The sequence below is a fragment of the Cynocephalus volans genome, chromosome 8 (assembly GCF_027409185.1).
Source record: "Cynocephalus volans isolate mCynVol1 chromosome 8, mCynVol1.pri, whole genome shotgun sequence".
Taxonomy (NCBI): Eukaryota; Metazoa; Chordata; class Mammalia; order Dermoptera; family Cynocephalidae; genus Cynocephalus; species Cynocephalus volans.
In genome coordinates this window covers 75,833,956-75,844,544 of record NC_084467.1, presented here as the reverse complement: position 1 = coordinate 75,844,544, position 10,589 = coordinate 75,833,956, and the positions used below count along the sequence as shown (strand labels likewise).

The window sequence follows — 10,589 nt, the reverse complement described above, 5'->3', positions numbered from 1 at the left end:
TAAGCCTACATCAAAGCTACCACAAGATTCCAGTCTACTTAAGGTTGTTCTTCTACCATCTCAGCAAATCAGCAAGGAGATAATGCTTCCAGGAGACCGAATAAAAGAGGCAGCTAATACTATGAACATTCCCAAAGTATCACAAAGTACATGACAGAAGGGAGAACAGTAAATGACATCATGTCAGAAAAATTTAAGACTGATCTTTTAATCTTTTTAATTTTGCAAGATTACCCTTTATGTTTAAACCAAAGACCCCAAAAACATTCAGTTGAAAGCCCTCCAAAAAGAAACAGTATTCTCATATATCTACTGCTGAATAAAAATATAAATTCCTGAAACTTTTCTAGGGGACAACATGGAAGTAGGTAATAAAAGCTTTTATAAACTGGCATACGCTCTCCACTAGCAATTCCACTTCAAAGCGTTCATCTTAAGGGAATAATTAAGAAGACATAAAAGATTTAGCAACACAATGTTCTTTAAAGCAGTTTATTAGTGAATATCTGGAAACCTAAAACTTCAACAGTAGTTTAATAAAATGTGGCACATACGATGACATGTCATGCAGCCATTAAAAAAGATGTAGAAATATATTTGACACAGCAATATAGTCATGGTATTGCTAAGTGAAAAAGTTACAAAACAGTATGTATAATTTGATCCCATTAAAAAATCTATAAATGCACAGAGAGGCCATATACCTAAAAAATAGTGGTTCTTCCTGGATGGTAGAATGGGAGATGATTTTTATCTTTTTTCTATCTTTTATCTTTTTAACTTTTTTTTTCTTTTTGTCAACATGGGTATGACTTGTATTATAAAAAAGCATTAACAATTGTTAAAAAGTTTCGCTTAAATAGGAATGAGGGCAGGGTTTGGTAACCTGGGAGGAACATGGGGTATACACATATGTTAGTCTGATAAGGCCTTAAGTTTGTCAGGGAGTTCAGATGTTAACTAGTCCAATTAAAAGGCACTGTGCTAAGTGAAAATGTGGGTGGTGGTAGTGCTTACACCCTTCTTCAGACTAAGGGATCCATTCCTGGAAACCTTCTACAGTAACCAAGTACTGGCATTCTAAGCAATATTTCCCTTACTTATACTATACATATTCTTATACCTTCATACCCACTTGTAATATATCCCAGAATATTCCCCTACATCTGACAGAGAGTGTTGTTGGTAAGAGTTACAGAAGGCAGGGAGAATTTTTTCAAGTGACATCAGATAGTAGGCCTGAAGGTGAAACGCAAGTTCTCTTAGTTCTACTGCAGTGGTTCTCAAACTTTAGAGTGCAACAGAATCACTCAAATGGCTTATTATAACAGATTGCTGGTCCCCACCTCCATAGTTTAATTCAGTAGGTCTTGGGGAAAGCTTATAAATTTGCATCTTTTCTTTCATTCAACAAACATTTACTGAGTACTTACTTTGTATTAGGTCTTGTGCTAAGAATATGGAATTTAACTGTGATCAAAAGAATTGTAGTCTCTATCTCAGGGAGCATACATTCTAGAGTGAAAGATATATAGTAAACAAACTATAAAAATAACTATATAATTACAATTAAGATTAGTGCTAGAATGTAGTATAAATCAGAACTTAGTTTTTGTTTTAAAATATTTTAAAAGCTGTCACATGAGAGAACAAGACCAGTTTCACAGGCCCTTGAAGACAAAAAATAAGTACAAATGAAGGTAGAAAGTGGTTGGAAATAGTAATTAGCATTTTTAACAAGTTTCCAGGTGATGCTAATGTTGCTGTTCTGGGGCCTCACACTTCCAGAACCACTGCTCTGAGTAGACTTTTTAATTAGCATAATGTGGGAGAGAGGGCGGTTGTGGTCGTGGAACTCCCTCCCCTATTTTTGAGTCTCATCCTGAGGTAAAAGCCACTCAATCATCTGGAGAAGGGGTTGAGGCAAAGTTGTCTTTAGGCCAAACTGTAAAGCCATCTCCCCAGTATGGTTCCTCAACCAGGCTTGAAGTGCTACACATGAGGGCAACATATTTTTTAAAATTTCAGGCGTTTGGGAGATAGAGAAGGAATTTTTCAGGAATCCAGTCAACAAAGCAAGGAGTAAGCTAGGCCTCTCTGGGTATAATTGACTCTGTGGTTTCTTATCCTGCCCTCCATCATCTTCTCTACTCCACAGATTATTCTCAGAAATTTCTTCCCACATCAGCTTCCCCAGTCTCATTTTGTTCCTTTGTTGTGGTGGAGGATAACAGCAGACTATAAGGACGGACTCTAACACACTGGTGATCCTGGCCTCAGGTTTCTTATTTCCCACGTTACCCAGAGTCAGGCACATTCCATTTTTAGAACCTCATCTCCTGCAATGTATTTTTTTCTGATTAGCACCATAAAAAAAGTTTTAACACCATGACATTTTGTGTTAAGAACAGAGGTAGATGCAATCCAATCACTTTTTTTTGTTTGTACTTAAACAATTCTGAATTGCACCATGAATTAGTAGGCTTCCTAAGCTTTTTCTTCCATGCCTAAGAACCTACACAGGCCTTTACCTGAGTAAAAACTAAACCTATTACTTTAAATAAGTCAAAACCAAAAAAAACCCCCTAACCAACCAACCAAACAAAACCCTATTAAAACAAAAAGCAATAAACATAAGAACAAGCCTACATATTGTGGTAAATTTGTGGTAGACAAAGGTACAAGAAGCCCTTGAACCTTAATGTTATTGAAGGCTTCTACACATTGTTGGGTTCTATAATCAACATATGCCTGACAGAAAGCAGAAGGTCTCAATAAAGAATTTACACTTAACATCAAGGTCAAGGGTTCAGATCCTAGTACTGGCCAGATTGCACCAAAAAAAAAGAAATTTTTTATACCAAGTGTGGTCAGATTAAACCTAGACCTGGGTCTGATTTAACAAGGCTGGAGGATGACAGGGAGTAAAACAGAGAATGAATGTAAAAGAGATATCTCTGGTACACAGTCACAAACATGTCTATAGTTTGGGCAGGTCAGGAAGCTATAGGGGCTAACAAGGGGAAAATTACATTTATTTTTTTGCTGGCTGGTACAGGGATCAAATCCCGGGCCTTGGTGTTATCATCAGCACCACACTCTGACCAATTGAGCCAACTAGCCAGCTTGGGAAACTGACATTTACAGAACATGTTTATTATGTGCAAGCCTTTCCCTAAAAAGCACCTAACATACAAGATAACGTTTGCTATATTATCCTCTCAACAACGCTAAGGTGGCATAATTATTATCCCCACTTTACAGGTAAGGAAACAGCAGTTATACATCTGAACTGAAGCTCAAAGAGTACAGTAAGTGAGCAAGACTGGGATTGAATCCAGGACCACTTCACTCCATTACCTATATTCTTTCCCCTTAATTACTCTACTTCCCAAAACCTAATTTATAGTTGCTGTTGACTTGAATTTTTGGTATGATGTTTCAAAGCCTAAATCTGGTCTTATATAATAGATACTACTCTAGGCTGTAGAACTTCCTCTCTTAAGGAGGGAAAATACTTAATTCACTTGGTTCTATAGAAAACTAACCAGCTTGAGCAGCTTTTGGGGTTAAGAATATGGCAATTCATACCGTGAGTCAAAATGTTTTATACAACCATAAAATTGCAGAGAAATTTGTCTCATAGAACAGAAAAAAAAAAGGTCACAACTACTCTTAAAGTATGGACTGTGAAATAAATTATTAACATGTTTACCAAGCTCTTATTAGGTGCTTAATAAAAAAGGATATTTTAAAATGATGATTAAGTATTATTTTTTTAAAGTACCAAAAAATCTCATTTTGATAGATTAACATTCCCTGAATAGGCGAACTACACTTTTGCACTTCATGCTTATGCCAGATTGAACTACTTTTAGTTATCAGAATGTGCTACCCTCTCTTGGCTCTAGCCTGGTATTATCTTTTTGCCTCTACCTGGAACACTTCCTCTCCAAACCAACACTCATTCCTCAAATCTGTGTTAGGTGCCTCCCAAACATGGTACTCTACATATCTTACACCGTAATGCTGATCCTGTTATAGGTCAAGTGCTTGTTTACTTTTCTGTATCTTTTACTGGTCTTTAAGTTCTGCAAGGGCAAGGACTGTGTGCATCTTGTTCAGCATAGTATCCTCGGTTGATCAACATGGTACCTGGCCCTCAACAAATGTTTACTGAATGAATGAATGAGAACAGAAGTCCTAACTAACATGGAAACACTCTGCCAATTTCCTAATTTATAGCCATTGCTGATTCATAGCAATGGCCCAAATAGCAATTCTCTAGCTTCAAATATGTCACCAATAATTTCATAACTGTGTATTTCATAACCAGAGATCCTGACCAAGATAACCTACATTCATTAATAAATTTAAAAAAATTTAAAGTAAGCTCAGAGTAACCAAAGGTTTGTTTGTACACAATTTATAATGAACGTAGTTGCACTAATCCATATTTTCATACAGATTTGTTGTTCAATAGGAACAAATCCTTCTTACTGTATTGCAGTATGTTCTTAATGAATCCAAGTGATTATGCATTAAATTGTGCCAACTGAATAATCTTAAACATTATGTTTAGCAAACCGAATTTGTCCCAGATGTTTGAGAACTTTAACTATAAATGTATCAGAGAAATATGATAATGCTTTTCAAGGACTGGTTGTCATTAAAAGAAACCATTCAGTAATGTTTTAAAAAAATAAACAAAACCCCCCAAAAGAACCCATCAAAATAATAGAAATCATTTGATTTCTATTAGAAAACAAGGTAAACATGGTAAATTGCATTTCTGTTTATGGAGGCATTTAGAAACATATTCTTCACAAAAGAGGTTTAAATTCTAGAGCTCTTTTCAAACCAGAAGTTTAAAACAATTTTTAATTTTATTCTTTGGCTAATAATTATACCTAATAGATGAGTCACTGATATTAATTCACAGTAAGTTTATTTTACATAAAAGAAAAAGCTTGCTGTTAATGAAAAATTCAGTAGAAAACGGTTCTTCTGCCTTAAGTTTGGGCTCAAAAGTAGAAGCTGCTTGTTAGTGAAGCTTCAGTAAAGAGAATTTTAAAAGAAAACATTCTTGGCATGAAAGCTCTAACATAAATTCTGTAATGAAATATTTACCATGCAACTTTATTGGCAGAAAGGCCAGTTTCTGATGGCTGGTAATTTTCTTTTCAGTCTCTGAAGACATTAACATGGAAGATACTTAAACCTGCTTTATTTAGAGGTTAACTGTGTATAAATATGATGTCATGATAAGTAATCTTTGCATAGTCCACCTATTTAATTGAGCAGTTCTAAGTAAGTAATTGGCACCTTGCCCTTCTGATTTCCCCTTTCCCCCATTAGCCAGTCTGAATCCATCCCAACGACACTGAACACAGTGATCACCTAGAAAATAAAATATTTTCAGTTATTAATTATATTAAAAAATAAACACATAGAAAACGAATCAGTTTTGTATTTAATTTGTTTAAACTATTCACTATCAACACAGCAATGCTCCTGCTCACTCCTCTTATCAAACAAGGGCAATTTTGTGAGTTTCAATGGGAAATCATTAGGCATCCACCTTATAGCCCTGATTTGACTCCTGATGTCTTTTTGTTTCCTCATCTTACAAAATCTTTAAAGGGCACCCATTTTTTTTCTTCAGTTGATAATGTAAAAAAGACTATATTGACATCAAAGGACTTTAAACATTATTATCAATTTTGCTGAAAGATAAAGGATTTTAGTGGTGACATGTCTTTAAGTTATTTAGCAGTTAAGTTTTAAACATTTCAGTAATGTTCTATTGTGTTAAAGAACAGTAATTACATTTTTATAAAATGTTAACATATCCATCTGCAATCTATGAAGCATTCACAATCAACTATTTCCAAATAAGTAATGAGAAATTTGCATTTTGCTATAATATGAAGGGTCTTCAGAAAGTTCACGGAAAATGTATATTATGAAAAACTACGTTGCATGGATTTCAAAATTTTTTTGCACCAAAACAAACTTATACTAACTCATTATAACATGTGTGAACAGGATCTAGTTTGAGGCACTAAGAAGGTTAAGATACTAGATTGAAAAGAGCCCCAAGCCCCTAACAGAGCAACACGAATTCTGGTAAAATTGAAGCAAGAACAAACATCAAAGTTATGGTGAAGCTTGGGTAGAAGAATGGTGAAATCACTGATGCTTTATGAAAAGTTTATGGGGACAATACCCCAAAGAAACCAGTAGTTTACAAATGGATAACTCATTTTAAGAAGGGATGAGATGATGTTAAAGGTAAAGTCCACAGCACCAGACCATCCACATCAATTGGTGAGGAAAAAAATTAATCTTGTTTGTGCCTAACTGAAGAGGATCGATGAAACTGAGCAATTTTCTTTCTGCTTGATGGGTACCCAGATCAGTGGCAAAGAACAGACTTTCAGCAGAAATTTTAAACAAGTGGGATCAAGATCCTGAAGCATTTCTTGAAAGAACTGTAACAAGAGTTCATGAAGCATGGCTTTACTAGCATGATCCTGAAGACAAAGCACAATCAAAGCCATGACTACCAAGAGGTGGAAGTGGTCCAGTCAAGTTAAAAGCAAAGGTCAACAGTTTTTCAAAATGCTCAAGGCATTTTGCTTGTTGACTTTCTGGAGGGCCAAAGAACGATAACATCTGATTATCAGAGTTTTTGGAGAAGGTTAGCCAGTTTTAGCAGAAAAACTAAAGCCTGGAAAAGCTTCACCAGAGAGTCCTTCTCCAACACAGCAATGCTCCTGCTCATTTCTCTTATCAAACAAGGGCAATTTTGTGAGAGTTTCAATGGGAAATCATTAGGCATCCACCTTATAGCCCTGATTTGACTTCTGATGTCTTTTTGTTTCCTAATCTAACAATATCTTTAAAGGGCACCCATTTTTCTTCAGTTAATAATGTAAAAAAGACTGTATTGACATGGTTAAATTAAAAGGACCCTTAGTTCTTTAGGGATGGACTTAATGGCTGGTATCATTGCTTACAAGTGTCTTAAACTTGATGAAGCTTATGTCGAGAAATAAAGTTTATATTTTTTAGTTTTATCTTTTTATTCCATTTTCAATGAACTTTTTGAAGTCCTCTCCTATTAGAAGGTATGTCAATTTGTGATATATTTTTCTTCATACCCACATTACTCACCTCATCTGCCAGAAGTGATAATTCAGTACTGTTTGCAGCATCATAATCATAAAGAACCCTGGCCTTCCTGCTGCCACTACACTCCTTAAGGTCATTGAGGTTGGAAGGAGAGTTGACTACTAGGCCACTTGTTGAAGCCATGTCAGAAGAACCAATTGCATTTGATAAAACAGATGGATTAGGTGTCACAGAAGTCTGATTGTTGTTGCAAAGATAATTGGATGGAAAACTGTTGAAAAGAAAATGGCCAATTACCTATTTCCAAGTGATTAAAGTTCCTTAATACCACCACTTGGTGGCACTGTTTACTTTCTACCAACCTCTACATTGGAAAAAGATTTACAAATGTTAATAACACAGATTCTCTTCAACTTAAGATGGGGTTACATCCCAACAGACTCATCGTAAGTTGAAAATATCGTAAGTCAAAAATGCATTTAATACATCTAACCAATCGAACATCATAGCTTTGCCTAGCCTACCTTAAATGTGCTCAAAACACATATTAGCCTACAATCGGGCAACATCATCTATCACAAAGCCCATTTTGTAATAAAGTGCTGAATATCTCATGTAATTTATTGAATACTGTACTGAAAGTGAAAAACAGAATGGTTGTATGGGTATGCAAAGTACAGTTTTTACTGAATGTATATCACTTTAGCACCACCGTAAAGTCGAAAAATTGTAAGTTCAACCATCATAAGGTCAGGGATCATCCGTACTTTAATGACAAAGTTTGTGTTTTCCCTCTTGGGCCAACTGTACTACAGATTATTCAGATAGTATTCAAATATAAATCCTTGAAAATTTGTCTTGAAGCTGTCTTTATAATATTAACTTAAAAATATTTTTAAAACATAATGGTTATTTTTTCCCCCAGAAAATACAGTTTATCCTTACACACTGCCAAAAACCTCCTATTAGTATGTTTAATATTTTCTTCTCTTTATAAATTATTAAAAAATATAAATGAGAAGCTACTTAAATATTAGATGCCATCACAAAAATGAAGCTTTCTAAAGTTAATTCTTTGAGAAATATTTGAATATCTCAACTTTTCTTCCACAAAACCAGTCTAATCACATTTTCCTATGGATTCAAATGACAAATATTTATTGGGTATCTACATGTTTGGCATGACTACTATATAAAAATGAAACAATACCATTCCCTTAAGGACGTGCACACAAGTGAGGAGATAGACATTCAAAAATAATGTTATGACTGAAAATTATCATAATGAAACAGAAGACTCGGTGGGAAAACAGGGCAAATTTCACAAGTTCATTTTGTTCTGTTTTAGGGAAAAATAAAAGTTTTATTAGAAGTCAGTGAAATCTTATGATTGATAAACTTATACACAGTTCAAAGATAATTAGAATTTTCAACTTATTTTAAGGCTACTGTTTCCCCAATAATACTCAGTGGAAAGCAGCATAAAACGGCTGGCCTTAATCACTCTAATTCAAACATCTATGGTCAGAAATTATCTATAAAAATTCATATTTAAGTTTTAATAAACCCATTAGTTAAAATATAAAAGACCTTTCATCTGGTAAGCTAGGTGAAATTCATCCCTCTAGAAAATAAAACTTCCCTTTTCTCTTTCTGACCATTGTGCCATCTGGAAATCACAATCAGCCATCAGCAAAATTCCCTTTAAACTCTTCTCTAAACCTTCCTTTCACCCCCTTATGCTAGTGTTTATCTCCCACACGCTTCTTATCATTGAATCTAGAGGTGAATGGAGTAGGAGTCCCATTTGCCTCATTATCACTTTCAAAATCTTTTCCTTAACTGATTCTATCCAATCTTTCAATTTCATGTTATTCTACTACATACTACTCACTATCTCTTGTTCCAGCCACCTACAGATGCCTCATTACCTTCCTTCCATTTCTAGAAGATTTTAGTTCCTGGCTCACTGATACTGTATCTTAATTCTTAGTGGTTTTAATATCTATATAGACAATTCTTCCAACACTTAAGCCTCTTTGATCCATGAACTCTTCTCTTCTAGTGATTCTATATCTGGTCCTAGTTCAGCTACCCATTTCTATGGTCATATCTAGACCTTATTAATTCCAATAACTATGAACCATTCTCTGATCATTGCCTTTTTCTTTCTAGTACTCTCACTTCAACAAACCTACCAAAATCTCTAATCCTACCAACACTCTCTTCATGTCCAAGGTTAACTATTATAATCACTCCCTTGTATGTGCTCTCATCTTTTATGCCCTCACTTCACTGTACTCATTTGATAAAAACCTCCCAATTTCCCTACTCAGTATCTATGTATCTATTGTGACAGGAGAAAAATACAAAACCATATTGTTTCTTCTGCTATTCAGCTTATGATTAGGAACCTCAGGTGGGTCCACAATGCTGCCCTGCAATTACTTTACATTTCTTTAGTCCATTCACTTTCATTTTCCATTGTCCTGATGACTAATATCATACCCTCTCATCCATTCTCAAAATTCCAGCAATTCTCCCCTAACCCTTACACTCAGCTGATAAGCTTGCTTCCTTTTATCTGAGAAGGGAAAAAAACAATCAGGAAACTTCCACACTTTAGGTCATTTCTCTTCTTATTACAGATAAGCTATTTATGTTCCTTAGGCTAAATTCTTCCACATGTGCACAAAATCTCATCTCCTTTTGCCTCTAAAGGATATCACTCTAGCAATTCTTCCCTTTCTCCCCCATGTTATATTTTATCCATCTACTGTATCATTCCCATTAGCTTACAAACATGTTCTTATTTCTCCTACCTTAAAAAACAAACAATTGCTAGGCCCTACTTTCTCCTTTAGCTACTGTCCCATTTCTCTGTTTCTTTTTACACCAGAACTCCTTGAAAGACTTACCTAATCTTACTGTCACAATTCTTCTCCTTTCAGTCTTTACATTATAAACAAGCTTTGCCCCTACTATTTCACCAAAACTATTCTTGTCAAGACCAGTGACTTCAGTGTTCCTAAATCCAACGGTCAATTCCGTCCTCATCTCACTTATTGATCCAGTGATCACTCCCCCTTCCACTTTCACACAGCTTCACTTGACTTCCAGGCCACACATTTGGTTTACATTTTACCTCATTGTTCACTCCTTACCATCCTCCTTGCCTGGTTCCTTAACACTCCAAGTTAAGAGTACTTCAGGGTTCAGTCCTTGCTCCTCTTCTTTATCTATACTTACTCCTTTGGTGATTCATCTAGTTTCACAGATTTAAATGTCCGTGACGTGCTGATAACTCTTTATTTCTCTCTTTAATTCACTCTGCCGTCCCCCATCCTCCTCTCCATCCCAGCCCCGAACCCCAGACTTGCATATCCTAAACTTGGATATCTATTAAACATTTAAGTGGAGGTATTTCAAACTTAACATATCTAAAACTAGGA

The 10,589-nt window shown here is 35.2% G+C and overlaps 1 protein-coding gene across 1 annotated transcript in view; it reads right to left on the bottom strand.

Annotated features, from left to right (window-relative positions):
• Positions 1 to 766: 766 nt before the first annotated feature.
• The window catches only part of SH3GLB1 (SH3 domain containing GRB2 like, endophilin B1), a 43,402-nt gene continuing 33,579 nt past the window's right edge, over positions 767 to 10,589 (bottom strand). The window contains exons 8-9 of the mRNA XM_063104016.1: positions 7,180 to 7,408; positions 767 to 5,400 (exon numbers count right to left, since the gene is read on the bottom strand). Coding sequence (XP_062960086.1) covers positions 5,293 to 5,400; positions 7,180 to 7,408 — 337 coding nt within the window. The 3' untranslated portion in view covers positions 767 to 5,292. The remainder of the gene's footprint in view (positions 5,401 to 7,179; positions 7,409 to 10,589) is intronic.